The 23,315-nt window shown below is 42.7% G+C and overlaps 1 protein-coding gene across 11 annotated transcripts in view; it reads right to left on the bottom strand.

Moving 5' to 3' along the window:
* Positions 1–3,178: 3,178 nt before the first annotated feature.
* PTPN5 (protein tyrosine phosphatase non-receptor type 5) overlaps positions 3,179–23,315 on the bottom strand; it is a 63,294-nt gene continuing 43,157 nt past the window's right edge. For 9 of the 11 annotated variants that reach the window (XM_083426009.1, XM_083426001.1, XM_083426004.1 and 6 more), the window contains 6 exons: positions 21,111–21,190; positions 20,061–20,198; positions 14,522–14,632; positions 10,079–10,239; positions 6,079–6,192; positions 3,179–3,820 (listed from right to left, as the gene is read on the bottom strand). In XM_083426009.1, the coding sequence (XP_083282135.1) occupies positions 3,724–3,820; positions 6,079–6,192; positions 10,079–10,239; positions 14,522–14,632; positions 20,061–20,198; positions 21,111–21,190 (701 nt within the window). In that variant the 3' untranslated portion in view covers positions 3,179–3,723. The remainder of the gene's footprint in view (positions 3,821–6,078; positions 6,193–10,078; positions 10,240–14,521; positions 14,633–20,060; positions 20,199–21,110; positions 21,191–23,315) is intronic. The other 2 variants (XR_014507586.1, XM_083426002.1) reach the window with 2 other exon arrangements.

The following is a 23,315-nucleotide window of genomic DNA, read 5'->3' as shown; positions in this document are numbered from 1 at the left end:
TTAAAGATGTTCTATATTCTTCTGGTCGTCACAATGTGAGTGTAATGCCCAAAGGGAAAAATGCTCTGGAAGAATAAGCAGGCTGGATATGTAGCAGGATCTTTCATGCTCAAGTTCCCAGGACAATACCCAGACATGCAAGGCACTTGTAACCTCATTTGGAGTTGCTTCAATACACCTCACTTAAACATATTTCTCAGCTTCCTGAGGGGTTTTATATTCTCACAAATGTCTCAACATGTCATTTATCATGGCCATTGTTTTAGCTAGCCCTTTTCATTACGGAAGCAACTGAAAGCATTGCAAACTGTGAAGAGCTCTAGCATGGATCCATGCTAAGGCAGATAAATTAATTTTCCTACTGAAAAATGTCACGCTTAACCACAAAATGTCTGCCATTTCCAAACTGCAGTAGGTGGCTGACGAGAAGGTCAGCTAATAAAAGGATATAATGTGAGTAGTTTGCCTACTTCTAAGCAGTTATGTAGGGCCTCTAGGAGCAGAACAATAAGTTTTTCTTGTGATGTAGAGCTCCACCCATAACTTTAAAACTTATCATTGTATTTCCATATTGTATAGCTCCATATCATCATGACATTATACAGTTCCCTAGCCTCACTGTACTTCATTGGCTGCCAGGGTTGGGGGAGGCACAGAAATGCACAGGATGACATCACAACATGGGGTAAGTTGCTTCACATTGTGGAGGGAGCGATACCGTACTTGGCACAGAGACACCATTTCTGGTGGTGGCTCAGTGCCATTCATACTCGGTAATTCTGACCCAAGTTCTAGAGATGCTACATTTAAAAAAAATAAAGAATTGCCCCCCCCCCCCACACCATCAAGACTTCCCTAATATAACCAAATAAGAAACTATCTGACCACCCTTTCCTTTTCACTGGAAACATTCATCATGTCTTGCTTTTATATTGGAGCCTTTTTTTAGCTCCTGCAGCACATTTCCCTCATGCTTGTTTTCGCGGGAAGAGCAGATGACTATGCAAAGCAGGAAGAGCTGCTGTTCCAAGGGCTCTCCGTCAGGTCCCTGGGGGAGAGATTGCCGCAGAAAGACGTTACCTTATAAGAGTAGAGAAGAAGTCTTGGAGCTGCCACTGGGACTTCAACTGGGGTCAGACATAATAATAAAACCTTGACTCAAGCAAGTGCTGAAACTTCTCATATGTATAAGGCATGCATGTAGCTACAGAAATTGCCTCTCCCTCAGGTTCTTAGCTGTGTTCATTTTAAAAGGAAGGACCTGGAAGCAAATTGTATTCAACACACACACACTCAAAATTTGTAGGATGCCCTTGAATGGAACTCTGGAATTGGAAGGATCTATAGAAACAGCAGGAAAAAAACATGTCATGTGAAAAGCAAAATCCTTCTCTCTGCCACACTAGGTTTTTATTGCATATGGAGGGTTTTGGCTTTTTTCAAAAAAGGGGAGCAGTTTAACACACACATAAACAGCCCAATTTGCAACTCTAAGTATTTTAGTCTAAATGCCATCTGCTAATTTTTTTCTGACTGTATAAGCTGGCACCAAAGGAACAATTCCCAAGGCCTGCAGATGAACAACAAAAGTCTACATCTGAAAGTGAGGCTCAGAGTAGTTCTTGCACAGGCCCCATGGAAAGGAATGGAAATTATCCAGTGTTTAGTGGAATGTTCCCTTGCTATATTTCTTGTGGTTTCAGCTGCAGCCCATCAGCCTGCTTAAGCCATTTTAATGCATTCACTCCCTACAGAATGCAAAGCAGTCTAAGTTAATGCACATTTTATGGAAGCAAATTCCAGTTCTTCCTTTTGTCTATTTGAATCTCTTGCTATTCATCTTATCCCCCTACTTGCCTTTTCCCTAAACATTGCAACTTTCCTCCAGTCCTCCACTATCCACCACAACCTGAGCATTCATTTCCTAGCCCTTCACTTCCAGCTGAGACCCTATCAGAGTATAGATTAAGGTTCCAACCCCTACCTCAAATGTGCGTTACTTACACTTACTTATCTAAAATGGCAAATGCAGTTGAATTGCTCATTCGCCCAGTTTGGAGAGAACAGTTTGAAGCTTTTCACAATCTTTTTGATTTTTTTGAATACCGTAATTTGCTGAAGACACCAAACTTGGAGACTTCACTGTCAACCCCTAATACCAGATCATTGATAAGAAAGCTATAGTGATAATCCCACGTCAGATCCTTGGAGGATCCTAGTTCTTACTTACCTCCATTGTGAGAACTTCCATTATTCCTGTTTCCTGTTCTTGAAGTACGTACATAAAGAGACATCCTGTCACAGCTAAGTTTACTCAGGAATCTTTGCTAAGAGACTTTGTCAAAAGTTTTTTGAACGCCCAAGTACAAATATATGGATCAGTTAAGAGGACTGATCCACAAATCTAACTCCTTTTGATATGGTTTGTGGATCCAGGCTGAGGTCATTCAAAGTGGCCATGTGCATCTTCATTCACAACTCCCCCGCACTTTAGGACCTAACTACACACAATGCTGACAACACGATTAACAGTAATGTTGTGATTTTTAAAAAAATCCCTAATAATAATAATTTATTATTTATACCCCACCACCCTAGGCATCTTCTAACAAAATATTAAAATACAGTAATGCATCAAACATTGAAAGCTTCCCTGAACAGAGCTGTCTTCAGATGTCTTCTAAAAGTCTGGTAGTTGTTGTTCTCTTTGACATCTGGTGGGAGGGCATTCCACAGGGCGGGTGCCACTACCAAGAAGGCCCTGCCTGGTTCCCTGTAACTTGGCTTCTTGCAGTGAGGGAACCACCAGAAGTCCCTCGGTGCTGGACCTGGGTAGAATGATGGGGGTGGAGACGCTCCTTCAGATATACTGGACCTCACATTCAGCAATTAGGATAGGAGAAAAAGCTTCAGTTGGCGCCAATGGAAGCTTTTATCCTAATGTTGGTTTTGTCTCACAGAGCAAAACCATGAGGGTGGTACTGGAACCATAAAGCAAATTCTACCCATTGAGTCTCCCCAAGAGAAACTTTCAAATCTCTCACCCCCACCATTACTAAGGAATGCTATACAGACTGAAAAACCAATTGACTCTAAATAGCTTCTTTCTGCATCATTTTGATACCACAGCTATCTTGAAGGGACTGTTCAAAACATACCAGGCATGAACCATAAATAATTTCAGTATGAATCCATTTGAATCCTTTAATGCACAGACTCAGAAGGTCTTATGATATACACAGTATCCGGTAGTTTAAAATGTAAAAACAATCCATCAGAAAAAAGGCAAAAAAGTTACTTTTCAAGCTTAGTAAACATACACTACAGACTTAAGCAATACATTTATCAAAGACTTTTGCACTGTATTTGGATCTAGTAGCAATTTTGTAATTCGTTTTTTAAAATAGCAAATCTGACAATGATGTTTTAAAATTTTGTAATAAATGAAGCTACTGATCTTATTTACAGTATAAATAGGCCTTTTGGGGTGTGTGAAGATGATGTCCTGTCACAAGTTGAAGAAAAGCGGTATCTTAGCTCTTAAATGCAAAATAAAGCATTTTGAAAGTAAAACTATATATATATTATATATATTTATATATATATTTATAAATAAATATCTTCTATTCTGAAATTCCCACGTGTGTCTTCTCAGCTCTAGAATACATACAATTTGTGGCCAGAGTTCTGTTGGTTTGTTTCATAACAATTTTTCACGTATCTTCATTCCTCTGCTGCTGCTCTAGAAAACTGCTTTTCATATAAGCTCATGACATGGTGGACAAACTGATACTGTTCGCAGGTCTGGATCATTCCTCCCCTGGGAAGAGAAGCGGGGGAGGGGGGAGATTTGGAAGCAGATATCCATTGTGTATCTCAAAACTATTAACAAAAATAATACAGCACAAATTGGGGTGGGGGGAGCTAAACACATAAAACTGATCCTAAGTCTACTGGTTTTAAATAGTCTTCCTACTGGTAATGGTATTGAGTTCATAGGGTTGCATATAAGATCACTGGGGAAACATACCAGAGTTTTAAGGTCTAGGATCTGTGCTAAATGCTTCTCAAAAACATTATCAAAATATAACATTAATCTCACTGTATCTGCTTGGCATAAGCACACTGGTAATGGATCACAGAGATGCCAAAGATCACAGGAAATTGCTTTTAGGTCATAGACTTTGTTTGGAAAAAGTGAGTTTAATTCTGCAGTTGTTGATGCAAAGCACAACAAAAAGGTTTTGAATCAGGTTCCCCAAATCTATTTACACCTGGCCAATACAGTCAGAATAATGACAGCCATGGTATAGCCACAGTAAGATGGAAGGTTCCAGCAGCCTGCCTGATTGCATTTTTGGGAAGCTAACTGAAACCTAATCAACGAAAACCAGTGCTCCTCTCTGACTACTTGCCCTCACGATGCACAAGAGCTGTTGCTGTCAGTGCTATATGCATTCTCTGTGATATGTTTAAATTCAGAATATGGTATCCGGCCCACAATTTTACATTCTTTGGAAGTCAGATGAGCCAGGTGAGGTTCACCCTGGCTTTTGGGTGTAGCAGCAAGATATGCTTTTTAATGTTCATGGAAAGTAAGAGATAAATATGGTGTAGATTCCAAGCCTGCTTATTTATTTAGACGAGTATTTATTTATACGCCACCTACTGGTGTTGGATCAACTGTGTTCCCAGTCCTTTCAGTACTTCTCAGCTGTTACTGAAGTTGAAGGCATGTATCAACTTTCCTTTCATCCAATCTCTATAGCAGGCATAGGCAAACTCGGCCCCCCAGCTGTTGTTGAACTACAGTTCCCATCATCCCTGACCACTAGTCCTGTTAGCTAGGGATGATGAGAGCTGTAGTCCCAAAACATCTGGAGGGCCGAGTTTGCTTATGCCTGCTCTATAGCCTTCCTGGTACAGGTGAAATGGTTACATATGACCACAAGATGGCAATCTAGCTACAGGAGTGATGTCTGAAGTATTGTTGTGCACTCGTCCCCCCCCCCCCAACTTTTCATGTTACAACTGGAAGATAGGAATGCCCTTATGGGATCTGTATTCATATCTATACATCTGTATAAAATATATATCCCCCCCAAAGCTATAAGTTTCTCCCTGCATATTCAGTTAAGCTTATTCTAAGTTTGAGTTGACATTCCACTTTGCTAACATCACCCTGGTCACGTTGCATGGTAACAGTGAATCCATCTAATTTCATCTATTTAACAGTTCAACTTTACTCTGAGGTTACGTTTCAGTGATTTCAGTGAAATTTATCACATATTTAACTCATCAAATCAGTATTTCTGACATTCTGAATACACCTGTCACTTGTAAATAATACAAATGTAATTAATTCTCATTTAAACCGTTCATTACATTCTTAATAGTCTGTAATTTCGTTTTTATCTTGTGTGGCTGCTTCCAATATTTTTTCTCAGAAATATCCAAATTTGTCATTGTAATGTACCCTCTTTTTTTAACTAACTACAATGGAATAAAAACAAGAAAGAGATTTTTTTTAAAAAAAGATAAAATCAAATGGTAAAAATGTTTCAACGTTTCAAAAGGCAAGACTTAAAAGTGAATGTAAAAAAAAGGGGGGAGACCTGGTTCACATGAAATACTAAACCATGGTTTATAAACTATGATTTAATTTGATTGTCCAAACCCAGCCATGTGGCTCAGTCATGCTTTATCAAAGCCACATTAGTAAGCCATGGCTTATTGTTGATTCATAAACCTTGGTTTACATTAGCCATGAACCCAGCCCTTGTATCTATTCCCTAATACTTTCTTTAAACAACAATGATGGGCAACCTGTAGCCCTACAGATATTGCAGTACTCCAGTTCCTATCAGCCCCAGTCCACATGGGACAGTGGTCAGGGATGATGGGGTTTATAATCCAACGGCACCTAGAAGACCACAGGTCTCCACCCCTGTTATAAATGAGCAATACTTCCCAAAGAGACAAACTCTGTTCATATGCTAAAAAAGAAGAAAGCATTGAGTCTCCAGAGTTTGTTTTTGAAGGAAAAGTGAAAAAGACAATAATACAAGATTCTCTCACCTGTCTAGCCGTAGCTGGCAGGTTGTTCTGAGTATGTCAACTGCGCCCTCGTTCTTCCACTGTTTGCAGCAAATGCTGGTGGCGATAAAGCAGCCAGTCCTACCAATCCCTGCACTGGCCAGAGAGAGAGAGGAACAGAAAATGAAGGTGGGAATCTTCAGAAAGAGCATCAATTATTCTCTTAGTATTTCAGATGTACCCTTGCCAAATGTACAAAGCCCTGGAGAGAAACAAGCTGCATGCTTGTTTGCATGCATGATCACGTGTCATGGCAAGTCAGACTCTAGGAATGTTCACTGGTAACATTCAATCGGCGAGTATAGTGTGTGTACCTTTGTACAAAACAGCTGAGCTGTAGAAATCAACCATTGTACACTTTAGCACCTGCACTTATACGTGTGTTGAGGGCGCTTGAACCTGTCTGTGTTCAGATGAACATGTGGACAAGCCTTCTATCTTGTTTCATCCCCCACATGGCACAGTCAGCAGCAAGGGAAGAAAAAAGCGTTCATAAAGGTAAAGGGGCCCCTGACCGTTAGGTCCAGTTGTGACCGACTCTGGGGTTGCGGCGCTCATCTCGCTTTATTGGCCGAGGGAGCCAGCGTACAGCTTCCAGGTCATGTGGCCAGCATGACCAAGCCACTTCTGACGAACCAGAGCAGCGCACGTAAACGCCGTTTACCTTCCTGCCGGAGTGGTACCTATTAATCTACTTGCACTTTGACATGCTTTTGAACTGCTAGGTTGGCAGGAGCAGGGACTGAACAATGGGAGCTCATCCCGTTGCGGGGATTCGAACCGCCGACCTTCTGATCGGCAAGCCCTAGGCTCTGTGGTTTAACCCACAGTGCCACCTGTATCCCTAAAGCGTTCATAGTTTATTGTAAATTGTGGTTTAACACTGCAAGCCAGCCAGCCAGCCAGCCCAGAATGTGGGCAGAAACTATACCTAGGTCTGCGATAGGTTTTCAAATTTTAAGTAGCTGATTTTTTTTACTTTGGTAAGTGTGGTTTGAAGAAAGCAGTAACAGATAAGAAGACTCAGTTAATCAGAGTGTACTTGCATCTTACATGTATTTAATTTGGCCCTAAACCATTAAGCAAGGGGTGTGTCTGTGTGTGTTTGTTTGTGCCCCCACCATTACAGAATATGTGGAAACTCAGTTGGCATAACCTCTGTGTACCCCATAAGGAGAGTTTGTGAGAATCTGGTATGCAGAGAGACAGTTTAATAAGATGTTTTCCTTGTCCAGAATAAGCAGTTCTCATTTATTTGAGGAAATGAAAAAGACAGAAAATAATGTTCTAACCATCAGCCATATATATATTCAGTGAAAGATTACCACATAGATTGGAGGAAAATGTTAAAGGGTGCAATGCCAGACAGATGTTAGGTGAGCCATCTGGCTTCTGTCAGGCCTGATATGTCAACATGTCACTTTAAATAATGGAAGCAGCAAATAACAATTACTCCTCAGTCCAAGAGCTTTTCCCAATTTGCAGGTCTCAAATGGATTTTCATTCATTGTCACTTAAATAATTTTGGCCACCAGCTGTGCCCTCGGGGGAAATAAAGAAATGCTACTTGTGGGCAGTCTTTTCATCCAACTCTATAGAGATTTATACAGGACACAAGATTTGTTTTGATTTCCACCAACCACCAGCAAAATAAAATAAAAGATCCCCTGGTCTATAACACTGCAACAATATTGTTCTTCAGGTTAATCTTTGGTTATTGACCAGAGTTGTTCTTGTATTGCATTTATGGGTGGCAGCAAGTGATAAATTCTATTTATTATTTTAAAATTATTTTAATGAAAAATGAGAAGCAAAAGTGACAAAGCATGTTGTATAATGGAGTATTATTTTAAGGACAGTTGCTACATGCATTTTGCAGCAGTACTTTCCTCATTTAAACAAGTTACAAAATGTATCTGAATGGCTGGGATAAGGGCACTGGACAACAGGACCATCAAAACTGGACAGCGAGGAGTCTGGATAAAATAGCATTCTATTAAGATACATTGACACAGCACTTGTGAACACGGGATAAACTGAGAATTCTGGCAAAAAGCTGTTTTAGAAAACAGATTTTGCTGTATTATGCAGATATACTTTTAAGATTACTTTAAGAGGTTTGGCATACTGATATTTGTGCACTGATACAGCACAGTACATTTAAGGCCACCAGGATCTCATTGGTTCCCCCCCTAGGCCAGTTTGTACAAGGAATGCTCATATTTGGTTTTAAAATTTCTCCATCTTGCGTCATGACATTAAATGATCGTTCATTATATATGGTCAATTATGGACTCTTTCTGTAACCGTATCAAAAAGGGTATCTGCTTTAAAATAGGAATGTTCCCTGCTGCCTGCCGAAGTCCAGCGGTATATAAAAAAAGGAACTTATGTTATCAGAACCTGAATTTATTTTGTATGAGAACACTAACTAGTCTTTCATTTCGATGTATAGTTTAGGATAGCTGATCTCTGCTCATTTTCCGCGCATGCTTGGCTGCTCTTATGATGTTCATAAAAAAATCAAAATCTATTTTAGTATTTATTTTTATTTAAAAAGCAAGTCTGCCATTTTCTATTGTGAACAAGCCCAGGAAAGCCCAAGAACAAAGCTATGAATTTTTACTAGGATAAAGATGATCTTGATCTCTCTCTCCTTCCCTCTCCCTCACGCACATAGATCATTCAATATTAAAAGCGACTTTCCCAGAGACTATGAGTCACTTCATATGAATCCAGTTCATATGCTAACTGGGCAATTCTCACAGTGGAGGAGAACTCCTGTCCACTATGAATTTAATGTACCATGTGACCCCAGGACTCCACCTAGAGAATGATATATGAGAAGGTCAAATTTGCATAATTTTCCCTATCTCTCTCTGTGTGTGTGTGCACACACACACATGTGTATAATGTTGATTCACCTGCAAACTCCTTCAGTGTGCCCTGGATGTCATTACAAAAAATGAGTGGCAGAATTGTGGTGGGGGAAATGGCTGCAGCTTCACCTCAGAAACCGGGTCACTGCCAGCCTAGGAAAAAGAATTAAATGAGCCTATCTCTCTCCCCCCCCCTTTTAAACTGACTGTTTCCCCACATTGCATGGTTAATTAAGCAACCCACGCTGTTTTCCATTCCATCTGCACAGCAGATGGGGACAATAAAAGAGTCAGGTCACTTCCAGCACAAACTCAAGTGAAAATGTCGGTATAAGGTTTTCACATCACAAAGGCTTCTGGGGCCATAAAGGTAAAGGTACCCCTGCCCGTACGGGCCAGTCTTGCCAGACTCTAGGGTTGTGCGCTCATCTCACTCTATAGGCCGGGAGCCAGCGCTGTCCGCAGACACTTCCGGGCCATGTGGCCAGCGTTTACCTTCCCGCTGGTAAGTGGTCCCTATTTATCTACTTGCACCCGGAGATGCTTTCGAACTGCTAGGTTGGCAGGCGCTGGGACCGAACGACGGGAGCGCACCCCGCCGCGGGGATTCGAACCGCCGATCATGCGATCGGCAAGTCCTAGGCACTGAGGTTTTACCCACAGCGCCACCCGCGTCTGGGGCCATACTTCTGGGGGTTTTTTGGGGGGGGGGAATTCTCTTTGAAGTTCCAGTGCCAAATTAGAAGCAAGAGATGCTTCCTCACTACCTTACCTGACATAGGCTAACAGAACAGTAGTTAAAAGCAGAACTTCACAGGAGGTGGATCATGCAGAAACTGTACTCTCTAGTTACAGGTAGGTAGCCGTGTTGGTCTGCCGTAGTCGAAACAAAATAAAAAAATTCCTTCCAGTAGCACCTTAGAGACCAACTAAATTTGTTATTGGTATGAGTTTTCGTGTGCATGCACACTTCTTCGGATACCTGAACTCTCTATATCAGCATTGCGAGAGAAGGTTACTTTAACACAACGACAACTTCCTTAAAACTTCCCATGTTCTTTCCTCTCTCTTCATGGTGGTTTAACAATGCATAATTAAGCTACCTGCAGTGAACTATGATTGGAGCATTCTGTTCTTCTGCACACTGTATGGCCTCTTCCACTTCCTGAACCAGCTGCAACAGGGCTGGTGCTTGATCAGGAGTCTTCTGATCTGGCCAAGAAGTATACCAGTAGTGTTTCAGATTTCTTATTTCTTCACCCTTCTGCAAGAGAGTTATAAAGAGATTTATACAGGCAACCAGAAAAGGTATTTTCCAAAAGGTGAGACTCCCTAATGAGTTTTAAAAAACATTTTCTTGGGGTATGCAGTTTACTAACTCTTCTCAAAGGGGATTTGTGTAATAAGGGCTGATAACAAGATAGGTTAAATATTTCATCTTTATATTTAATTTTCTATCTTAAAGCTACATTATTCTCCCCAAGGATGCATAAGGATCTGTTGTGCTATGTAGTCTTCTTATTCCAAAATTATTATTATTATTGAAAATTATATATTTTCCTGTCTTTTTGCCCAGATTTAATGATGTGTTGCTTTATTTAAAACTGCAAACTGCAACAATAACTTTGCAGCTATCTTTCATGAATGGTATATAAATAACTTTAAATATATAATTAATGCCAATTGCTGGCAAAGCCACACTGACTCTGCTGCTATCCTGGGATGGCCTCCTGGACTAACTCATGACATCAGAGTAAAATTAAGGTTTGCAATACTATGTTGGCAATGTAGGCAATTTACACTTTTCAGAGGTCATACTTTCTTGCTGCCATTCAGCAAACTGAAGAGCTGTTTTCAAAATATAATTACCGTATTTTTCGCCCTATAGGACGCACTTTTTCCCCTCCAAAAATGAAAGGGAAATGTGTGTGCGTCCTATGGGGCGAATGCAGGCTTTGCGGACCTCTCCGCAAGCAGCGGGAGCGCTCCCGCTGCTTGCGGAGAGTTGCCTGCATGCTGAAGCCTGCGCACGCTGAGCTCAGCGCGTCCAGGCTTCTCGGACCTCTCCGCAAGCAGCGGGAGCGCTCCCGCTGCTTGCGGAGAGCTGCCTGCATGCTGAAGCCTGCGCACGCTGAGCTCAGCGCGTCCAGGCTTCGCGGACCTCTTCGCAAGCAGCGGGAGCGCTCCCGCTGCTTGCGGAGAGCTGCCTGCATGCTGAAGCCTGCGCGCGCTGAGCTCAGCGCGTCCAGGCTTCGCGAACCTCTCTGCAAGCAGCGGGAGCCAGCGCTGGGCTCCCACGGCTTGCAGAGAGCTGCCTGTTTGGGGGCTGGGGTCGAGGGAGGCTCGAGCTTCCCCAACCCCGTGCCTGGGGGGGAAAATATTTTTTCCCCTTTATTTCCCCCCCCAAAAAACTAGCTGCGCCTTATGGGACGGTGCGTCCTATAGGGCGAAAAATACGGTATGTTCTTAATAATATTGGGAACATAAATGGAAAGAAATCATATTTATAACCTAATAGACAGAAAGCTATTTCTAACTGCATATACCACATGTCACTCTCTGTGAAAGCGTAAGACAGAAAGCTTTCTTTTTCAAAAAAAATAATAATACCCCTGTTGAATCAACAGATATGCTGCTCAATTTTCAGGCATGCTAATTAATTCAGCCTGCTTCACTTTATGGCTGCTTAATCTTGTGCCTGATTGGAACAAGAGGTCAATGGAATGTTTGCTCCAACCTTTTAGGCATTGATGGGGAAATTTTACACTGTGCTGAACAGTTACTTTCAAATATATGCATCTATGGAAGGGCCCAAGAAAAGCAACATTTAGTACTAAAACTTAAATCAACAAGACCAGCTTAAATGATTTAATTTAATTCCAGTTTCTGGAAACTGCAGGAAGAAGAAGAAGAGTTTGGATTTGATATCCCGCTTTATCACTACCCGAAGGAGTCTCAAAGCGGCTAACATTCTCCTTTCCCTTCCTCCCCCACAACAAACACTCTGTGAGGTGAGTGGGGCTGAGAGACTTCAGAGAAGTGTGACTGGCCCAAGGTCACCCAGCAGCTGCGTGTGGAGGAGCGGGGAATTGAACCCGGTTCACCAGATTAGGAGTCCACCGCTCTTAACCACTACACCACACTGGCTCTTGTGCCAGTGGCGAGAGGGCTCTTGTGCTCAAATCCTGCTTGCTGGTTTCCCACAGGCAAACTTCCAGCCACTGTGAGAACAAGATGCTTGACTAGACGGGCCCTTGGCCTGATCCAGCAGGCTCTTCTTATGATCTTAAACTTTAAATCAGTTGAAATCATTAATAACTATTGGAGGGCAGTTGATTTTTAGGCGTTCTGATGTGTGGGAATGGCCTGAAGGAAATACATAGCACTAAGCATTTTGACCAGTGAAGTTTGGATTTAGTAAATAAACAAAGCCCAGAGAGAAACAGAAACCACCAACACTTAATACTCCAACGCTATAAATGATTTCACTATGACAGAAGATGTTGCTTATGGGAGGTGTGGAAGATTTACTGTTTTATGAATCTCCATATGTCATTAAATTACGCTTATGATGATTGCTGGCAGAAGAGGGAGAAAGGATCTTGATTGCACCTGGTTGCTCTGTATGGCATTGGGCAAGAGTCCTGTGTAGCACCATTTGTGCCAAAGATGGTGCTGGAAGGAGCCTTCGTGGCACAACAGCAGCTAGATACCTGCTCATGGCACTGGCCCAACAACATTACAAACATTTACGAACAGAAGTGGCCTTGAACACTTTGCTTCCAGTGCAACAGGCCACAGGAGATCAGGCTGTGATATCTGTTACTCAGTCAGAGAACACATAAAGATAAATTAAGCATTCTAGTTGGCAGCTGAAAATGTAGTTTGGTCTTTAACACCACTTAAAACCTTCCAACAAAACAACACTGTATGCAACTTCTCTTTTATAAACACTTTAAAAGACCCCCAAATCTTTACCGACAAAAGGCTCAGTAGACTTTAGGTTACAGTGGAAGAAAACCAAGCTTAATGAGCTAATAATAATAATAATAATAATAATAATAATAATAATAATGGCTTTTTGAAATACAGTGGTATCTCGGGTTAAGAACTTAATTCATTCCGGAGGTCCGTTCTTAACCTGAAACAGTTCTTAACCTGAAGCACCACTTTAGCTAATGGGGCCTCCCGCTGCCGCCACGCTGCTGCTGCGCCATTTCTGTTCTCATCCTGAAGCAAAGTTCTTAGCCCAAGGTACTATTTCTGGGTTAGCGGAGTCTGTAACCTGAAGAGTCTGTAACCTGAAGCGTATGTAACCCGAGGTACTACTGTACAACTGAGAACAAAATCCTTACTGAGATCTTTGAGAGGTAAATAAGATAAAATTAAACAGGTGGTTGTTGTTCTAGAGCTCTCTCTTGAAACTCTCAGTCTTCACTTCCATCCTCAAAACATTTTGATAAACCACTCTGGTTTTTGTTGCTAAGAAAAAATCCTCTGCCGGTTTTTTGCAGCTAGCGAAGCACACTGAATAGAAGGGACAAAGGGGAATCTAAAGATGTTGGAATGGGATAGTGCAAGCACCGCTGTTATTCTAAAGCCATACATTTAGGTCAGGAGTTGCAAACCTTATTGGACCAGCAAACACATTTCCAATTTCGAGAAAGTGTTGGTGGTAGCTGTTATATCTACCCCCTCCTGACAACCTCATGCTTGCTGTGGGAAGTCACCTGTGTCCTGATTGTGGAGATCACACAATATTGACACATCTCCATGACACACAATACTGCTGCTGCTGCTGCTGTTGTTGCTGTTTACCAACAGAGAGCATTCCCCAGGACCAGGAAAAATATACAAGGTAGGCATACCACACCCACTCTTGCGCACAGAGCACAGGAATACACTCACCACACCCATACAGACTATGGGACACTCTCTCTCACACACATGCACACACACACATTCTATAACTTCACATTGACATAGCCACACACACCTTGCTGCCTCTCACACACAGACCACACATGCAAACAGACCACACATACATCTCTCCCTCTCTGTCCAAGTAATTTCTGAATTACCTACATAATTCAGAAAATCCCCCCTATGGCTGAAGGAAGGGCCTGCTGTTTCCGAACCCCCCCCCCCAAATTGTAAGGCCCACCAATGTGATGCCTGTGGGTGGCAGGCTGGTGATTCCAGCATTTAGAGGCTAGTCAATGTACATAAGGAACATTTACTGAGCAAGCATGCCGTAATAAATGACCGGTGCTAGAATTGTGTGGAATGACTCACAGAATTCTTCCGCTGGATGAGCACAAGTGGCTGGAAAGTCTTTGAGCTGCACACATTCAATCTAAAATACCTGACTGCTTTCATTACTATATTGCTTACATGGTTGGAAACCAGACAGACACATAATCAGTGCAGTAATGAAAAGTGGTGTTTCAGCTGTGTTTTATAGGCTGGATATAAAATGGCAATTTTATGAGCAACCCTGGAAAGGCCTTTTTCATGCAGCTCCACATATACCTGAGTGATCTTACCTTTAGGGTAATAAGCCTTAACCGGTAATCGTCTGCTTGTATAACTCTTTTAACCGTGATTTCAATTCCTTCATAGGTAACCTGTTCTTCTGGCCAGTATTCTGTACATTTCTGAACAAAATATAAACCATACATATAAAATAAGTTATCGGCTGGTACAGGAGTGAATTTTCTGTACTAAAAAAAAAGTACACTTAAAAAGCAAAATAAGCGACATAACTCCAAAATCTACAATAACAACTTTTTTTAGGACCAATCAATCTGTTACAAAATAGGGGGCAAGGTTTTGGGTTTTGCAGGACTCTTTTTCAGGCCGGATATTGTGTAAAGCAGGGTGGGGTGGGGCGTGTGTGTGCAGAAGCATACAAACCAAAAATGGCCAGAATTTGTAGCCAAAACTTGATCTCATTCAGATTGAATTAGTGTCTGCTAGAGCAGACTGAGAGACATGGGTGGCGCTGTGGGTTAAACCACAGAGACTAGAACTTGCCGATCAGAAGGTCGGCGGTTCGAATCCCCATGATGGGGTGAGCTTCTGTTGCTTGGTCCCAGCTCCTGACAACCTATCAGTTTGAAAGCACGTGAAAGTGCAAGTAGATAAATAGGTACCGCTCCGGCGGGAAGGTAAACAGCATTTCTGTGTACTGCTCTGGTTCGCCAGAAGCAGCTTAGTCATGCTGGCCACATTGCCCGGCACCCTCAGCCAGTAAAGCGAGATGAGTGCCGCAACCCCAGAGTTGGCCACGACTGGACCTAATGGTCAGGGGTCCTTTTACCTTTACCTTGAGCTGCAGGCATCATGTTATACGGAGAACTCTGAGACAAAACAGCTGTGGTTGGCCCCCCATTTTTAAAAACATAAACTTCAGCTGGCACCCAGTCCTGTCTCCAGACATATTTAAGCAAGTTGTGCAAATTGTTTCCAAAGACCAGTTGTGATATTATGTACTGCCATATATGAAGCAGCAACCACCAGTTGCTTCACGTGTCTTGTAAAGCCATAGTTTTTTGGCCAGACTTTTCCTGACCCATAAGATCTGACCCAGCCCAGGTTTTATCTGTATGAATGCCTGTTTTCACATGCTTTTATAATACTGTCTTACTGGATTCATGTATTATTATTATTATTATTATTATTATTGATTTTATATACCGCCCTCTACCCAGGGGTCTCAGGGCGATATTTTTGTTTCAATAATGTTGTTTCTTGGTTTCATGTAGCACACTGCAGAGATTTTAGAAAAAATAAGCTGTTTGCAAACTTTTTGAATGAATTCTACAGCTAACAAATGCAAAGAGCTACTTTAGGTGTGTTGCGCCCACATCTTGCCTATGGCAAGTAGAATTGTTGGCTTTCCCTTTGAACAGCAGCCTCTGGATGTTTAAAATCATCTGGTTGACAGATCCAGAATAGGCTCCTGCATTTAAAAGAACTGCATGAAAGAAAGTCCCACCTTGATTATTAATAAATGTAATAAATAATATATAATAAAAATAGTAATAGTAATAACAACAACACACTTTTCTCATTAGTGATGGAAGAATCTATGCAGAAGGGAATTCCCCACCTTTCCTTCAGTATCTCACTCAGTTGTCAAGAGACATAAAGGTTCCTTTACCTTCACCATCTGCAGTGATCATGGAGCCCAAGAAGGGAAAATCTGTCACTGCCTCCATAGAAGGGGAAGAAATGGAGGCAGTGACAGATTTTACCTTCTTGGGCTCCATGATCACTGCAGATGGAGACAGCAGTCACAAAATTAAAAGATGCCTGCTTCTTGGGAGAAAAGTGATGACAAACCTAGACATTTTAAAAAGCAGAGACATCACCTTGCCGACAAAGGTTTGTATAGTTAAAGCTATGGTTTTTGCAGTAGTGATGTATGGAAGTGAGAGCTGGACCATAAAGAAGGCTGATCGCTGAAGAATTGATGCTTTTGAATTTTGGTGCTGGAGGAGACTCTTGAGAGTCCCATGGACTGCAAGAAGATCAAACCTATCCATTCTTAAGGAAATCAGCCCTGAGTGCTCACTGGAAGGACAGATCCTGAAGCTGAGGCTCCAATACTTTGGCCACCTCATGAGAAGACTCCCTGGAAAAGACCCTGATGTTGGGAAAGATTGAGGGCACAAGAGGAAGGGGACGACAGAGGATGAGATGGTTGAACAATGTTTTCGAAACTACCAACATGAATTTGATAAAACTGTGGGAGGCAGTGGAAAACAGGAGTGCCTGGCGTGCTCTGGTCCATGGGGTCACGAAGAGTTGGACACGCCTAAACAACAACAGCTACCTTCTCTATCTCAGGATTGTATGGTTTGTTCATCTTAATCTTTAAGGTATATTTGTACTCTTATGGCAAATCTTATATGTTTCAGCCACACTGCTCGGTAAAGGTGCCATATGAGCCATGCCCATAACCTTATGAGCATTTCTACCCATGATTCATGAGTCAGTGCCATTTGCAAGGGGGAACTCATAATGTGATGGACCCCCACATGGTTTCTTGCAAAGGAACTGTCTAGGCCTCCAGGTTAAATGTAATGAACGGAGGCCAAATAAAAGTTAAATAAGGGAGATAATACAGAATGTCCACATTTTTCTTTAGCATACGCTGCTGCTGCACCTTTGCATGTATGCCGCACCACCGGTTTACACCAGTGGGAAAATTTGTCACTACCATTTCATGAGTCAAAATTTCACAATTCTGTTCCCCCGCCTCGACGCAGTCCCTCCATGCTACAATAGCGCTCATCCATTGTAAAAACTGACAAATGTGCTAGTAACTATCTATAGCTCAGACTCCAAGCAGCTGAAATGAAGAACACCCACACATTTCCGTGGGCTGTCTGTCAGTTCAGATTAGACCTGACAAAAGTGCTGGAATAGTGAGCCACTAATCCTTGCATTATTGAACGTATATAGCAGGAACACAAAGACTCTTTCTCAAGCATCATGGCATAACAAAGGTTTCAGCTCTGTGTCGACACATTTTTAAGACATAGTGTTCATATAATAATTTGAAGCTGGCAGGGGTGGGGGTGGGGGGAGAGAAACATCAGAGCGGGGATGCTAACAAGAAGGGGACTGTAGCCTATATTTATATCAGAGTCTCATGGCATGATTTTATTCTTGAAATAAGAGGTATCAATGAAACATTGCGCTCAATCATATCTTTTGTTAGTACAGAGACTGATGGCATCTACTAGACTTTTGTGATTAATGAATGATTTCTAACCAAATGTGTCTTTTGGAAAAAGTGAGTGCGCATGTGCCGTTAAGTTGCGCAGCTTTCCTATCTCCTTGGTAACATCCAAGTAGCACTGCAGATACAAGTTGCGATGGATAGATTGGAAGAAAAATGGTAGCTGACCGTGATCTATGAAGCTCTTTTGCCCACAGAATTGATTCACAGATTCAAAGAATTTATCAAACCGATTAAGCCAAACAGTTGCTCAGCTATGTTTTGCATAGCAATCCATACTGCAGTATGCCAATGCCTCAAGTAGAAATAGCAGCGGCTAGAAACAACAGGGTTAAATCCAGACTCCTAAGGGGTGTCAACTGCCCAGTTGCTAACCTGGAAGCAAAACAGATGTTGAGAAAATGACATCGGTGACAGCAGAACTTGGAGGCAGCTCACTTTAAGGGGAGGGAAATGTAAGTTTAGGTACTCACTGTGTGAAAGTATTTTGTCCAGATGGGTAAGTGAGGCACCCACCCATGAATGGAGCAAGTCCTCATTACCCCAGGAGAGGTAAATAAGCATGTGAACAGCTTTGATACCCTACTCTTGCTAGCACAGAATCCCACATAGCAAGAGATTTGATCTCACCCTCCAATGTAGGTTGGGACTCCAACTAGGGGGGAACCTTCCAGAAGCTCCATGCGACAGAGAGATTGAAGGATCCTACAGAGTAGATCATATCCGCTGATAAGTATCAACTCTATCAAGGTGGCTTGGCTAGGATCTGGAACAGTCACATTGTTATCCCATGTGACAGGAACAATGGTGTGTAGTGGAATTACCACTAGGGAGCGGAGTAGGAAAGGAAGGAGAAGAAGAGGAAATGGCAGAGAAGAGAGAGAAATAGCTTTAAAAAAAATTAAGGAAAAGAGAATTGGGTATGGAAAAGAAAAATGTGCTAAAGAAATGTAGGAGGAGATTAACCAAAAAAGAGCAGAGTCAGAGCTCTGTCCTGGATGAGGCAAAGAGCTAAAATGGAGAGACATAAACACAACCAGGATGTTACATAAATGTTGACCACAAGGTTCCCTGCCTCTCCTGGGCAGGAGGAATACCTAACCCAGTCATAGATGAAACTAGGGCACGGGAAGGGACGAGGCGAGAACTGGTGGACAAACGGGCACAACAATGTTCTTGGATTGAAAATGGCCACAACATTGTTGATTACAGATGCAGGTAGGTTTGGCTTAGGCATTGGGTGTTCTTTCTGGTTGATACTCCTGCCTGTTGGCTGGAGATTTTGAGGATCGTGCCTCAGTTAAAGGCTACCTCAAGATGTGAGTCAATTAAGCTGGTCCTCTAAGCTGCCCTCTGGAAGTTCTAAGGCCTATCTGCTCTCCTATAGGCTTCAGGACAGAACTTCCACCTAGATTCCTTTATTGAGATATTGCACCTGCTGGAGGGGAAGGGGGTGATGAACCACTTCATCCCCTTCCAGAAATAAGACTACAGGATTCAACCCAATGCCTTATCTACCAACAGTTGTGGTGATTCCTAGGAGGAAGGCAAAACCCCCAGATGGTCTAAATTTGTTTCCAGGCAAATTCCTTCCTGGCCCTGAATATAGTGACCTAATGTATCCAAAGCAAGTTTATGAACACAGGATCAACAGACCCAATTACTCGGTGGGTGAGCGGGTTGATCTGTCACTGACTACACCGCTTGTAGAAAGTGCAGCTGGCCTTTTAAGCTGCAGTGGTGGGCTAGAGAGACGCTTTGCTCCCTCTGGTCCACTGCTGATGCTCTTCCCACCCTGAAGGCTGTGACTAGCCTATTCAAATTATAGGTTTTGGTGGGCAAGCCCAGCATCGTCCGTGGCCAGGATTGCTGCAAAGGAGGGAGGGATCACCCTCTTCCTTCCATGTCCTGCTGAGCTGGGCTGGACTGCAAGCACTGCCCACCCGAGAAGCGGGGATAAGCGACCATTTCTAATCAGCATTAGAAACTGGAAAGCTATAAGGCTAGAAATCATACTTCCCTAATAACATAATTAAGTGCTGGGAAAACACAGCATCCATTGCCTTTGGGAAAGTCATTTCAATCTCACAACAAACAAGTAACAAATGTATTATTCACCTTCTTCAATGTTGGCATGGGGCTTACATGTGTGCTGGTGTTTTGCTCATCACGCCTTTTTAAAGCACTCCAAACCATGCCTACTGAGGTAATTTACAAAGCAAACTAGCTTCATGAATGGAACCATATTTTATTCAATCATTTCCCATGGCTCAGGCATCCACTGTGGAAACATCAATTACAACATGGGATAAAGAGCAGAGACTCAGCATTACCTCATTCATCTCTTCTATATTGGTAATCATGACAATAATTGGAGAACGCTCCTGCCACACCATTCTCCAGAAATCACTGACAGTATTAACTATGGGTCCCTGAGTAGCAATGTACACCTTTTCTTCTCCTCTATAGCCCTGCCAACAAAGCAACAAGGGTTCATTAGTGTTGAGCTGTGCACAGACCTCAGTTCTCCAGTCTTTTACCCAAGGACACTTAGCAAATCAAAAATAAATGTGCTAGTGCACACTTTCTCCCACCTCCCCCCACCACACACAAGCCAAGGACAGAAGGCACAACTTCAATTTATACAAGCAGCAATGGTTGCTATGGCAATGGAAGCATTTATGCTATGCAAGAAGCATGGTTAAACCAAGCTCGATTATGCTCTTTTTGGTTTTGCTGGAGCCGAAGAGTTGTGTTAGACCCTCAGGGTTCAGCACTGCCCAGGCCTTGAAATCTGAGGTCTCCTTGGAGAAGGTGCAAGGGGAGCAAGGGGAGCAAGATTTCCACACCACCAACAGCCCTTCTGAACTGCTGGAGCCAGAGGTCTCCATAGGCTCCTGGCTGGCTCCCAGAACCACCCTTGACCCACAGGGACAAAGCAGAAGAACACGGCCAGGCAGAAGCTTCAGAGCTGCTGTTGAAGTCGCTAGATAGCTGCATGAGGCTACTTGTGGGAAGAAGGAGGAAGGATATGTAAGCATCTGCCCAGATCAGGGTCTGGCTCAGAGCCAGGAGTAGATGGAGCCTACAGCTCATATATAAGTTCTCTGTCTGAGTTGTGTCAACTGCTGCCAAATAAGCTCCAAGTTCAAGTGCAGGGCCTATATGAACCAGGGAAATGGCCATAGGGACAGAAAAGAGGACTGGTGTCGTTCTCTGATACTGAAGTAACAACAGCTGGTATCCAAAACAATTGCAAATGTTTTTAAAGACCACAAGGTGTGTTTTGGGGTGGGAATGGTGATCTATGGAATTTTGCAGCTGTTCATGAATAACTGTAACCCACTTACGCGGAAAACCCTTCAGGATTGCTTAGCTCTTACCCTGATGTAGTTGGCATTGATGTAAGAGCTCAGGGGATCATCTTGATCGTCTGAGGTAAGGCACACTCTGCTGTGAGGATCTGGAAAACCAAAGCAAGAGTCTAGAGTTAAGTGCTACAAGGAAGCATGATACCCTTCTGTACTCTATGAACTGCACAGCTGTCCGCGACCGCAGAAAAGTAATCGGCAACGAACCCTTTGTGAGAAACACTGTGGCAATGTCAAATCATCCAAAGATTTGATCCTAAAAATGTAGCAGTAGCCCTGGCGGATCAGATCAAAAGCCTTGGTAAGTCTACTCTGCTTCCCCCAGGTGGCCATCCAGATGTTTCTGAGAAGCCCAGGTATGACTTGAATGCACACAGAGGAACTGGTATCCAGTGGCATACTACCTCAGAAGAATGCAGGTGTTCCATTTAGATATCATGGCTAGTAGCTATTGACAGATCTATCCACCATGGATTTATAAAGCCATCTAAGGCAAAAATGCTTCACTATATCTTATGGCAGTAAGCAGACCATATGGACAGCAATGTTGCACCAATGCTGGGGAAGCAGGCTACTTCTGCACCCATTACAATGCCTTTGTGACACTGCCTCTTTCTCCAGTTTTTTAAAAAAATGCTATTTATTTTCTTGCTGCTCTGCACAGAGGCTTTTTTTACTGGTGTCAGCCATGATGGCTTGCTACTACAGTGAGCAGGCTTGGTCCCACTACCAGTGCAAAGGCAGAGGTGTTCCTTTGCACTAGAATTCTGGAACCTTTTAGAGGATAGAGCTTGGATTTGGGCCTCTTTGAAATTGGCCATTTTCATCCATTTAGGCTGGCACTTTTGAGACAAGAACATAAAGCAAGCAACCAGCTTCCTCAAAAGACGCTGATTCTTTCTGGGGGTTTTTCAGAATTCCACAACAAATTTGTAAATCTGCAAAAGATATTTCCTACAAAAGAAATATAAATTAGCTGAATTAAAGACTATTATCATTTCTCTCAGTAACTGCAATTAACTGTAGAATTGCAGGCAACTGATCATTAAGTTAAGTGCCTGTTTACCTTTCATTTTAACTAGAGTGAACATCTGTTTTAGACAACCTTGAATATTTCTCCTTCCTCAAAAGCAACACATTCCACTTTGCAGGCATCTTTACTAATCAAGTGACTGCCGTCCTTGAATATGAAGCTGCAATAAGAAAAGGATGTCGAGTTTAACTGACATAGACCAAGTCCTCAGAGCCACATGCACACATACGGCTTAGAGCTGTCCTTCATGGCCTCTCCCTGTCCTCCTCAAGACATGCAGCTCACACAGATATAGTAACAGATTGATTGGCAGGTGGTTGTGTGGGACTGTGCAGGCTGGCTTTGCAGCAGAAGAAACACTGGGAGCATGGCAAGAGGAAGGCACATGCTTTGGTAACCATTATCCCTTGCTACACATACTTCCCCTTTCTCTTCTGTATCCTATTTCAGACTGCACGTTCCTTGGGGCAAAACCTCTCCCCCCCCTTGCTTTTGTTAAAGTACCATGCAAAGTTACAGATGCTAGCAATGTTGACCTTCCTCTGCAAAATCCCCTTCTCTCCCAAAGAAATCCAAAAGCTTGCCAAGATCTCTCCATTACCAGCAATCTTACCAGTACGCTGGCACAAGGATTTGCTGCAGTGCTGCCCAAGTTCCAATGAAATCATTACAAACCACTCAGACCTAACCTTGCATGTGCCTAACTAAACAAAATGAAAATCAGGCATCCTCCTCACGATCCCTCAATCATCTGTATGTACTGAGGGAGAAACGAGAAAAACAAAACCACAAAATAATAAAAATGAACTGATTATATTGTGTCAGTTACGGGGGGGGGGGGGCGGTCGTGCCAAACATCAGCGAGGCTTTCGGCTTTCAGTTTCTGTATTATTCAAAAGGTCTTTAGAAGTTGCAAATAACTAAGTAGGCTATAGGGCCGACTCTGTTGTATGAAAAAGGGGTAAAAGCAAACAGCATACAGCCCAGTTGTTTGCATGTAGGAGACACACACAGTTCAATTCAACTGTCTCTAGTTAAAGGGTTTCTGGCAGCAGAAACCTTTGTGTAAGACCTTGAAAAGCAGCTACTAGCAAGAGGAGGCAACGCAAGGTTAGACTAAAGCTCAGTGGCAGCGCAAATGCTTTGCACGCAGAATGCCACTGGTTCAATCCCTGGTGTCCCTA

This window comes from Podarcis tiliguerta, assembly GCF_965153285.1.
Source record: "Podarcis tiliguerta genome assembly, chromosome: 1".
Lineage (NCBI taxonomy): Eukaryota > Metazoa > Chordata > Lepidosauria > Squamata > Lacertidae > Podarcis > Podarcis tiliguerta.
This window is presented reverse-complemented; position numbering and strand designations above follow the sequence as displayed.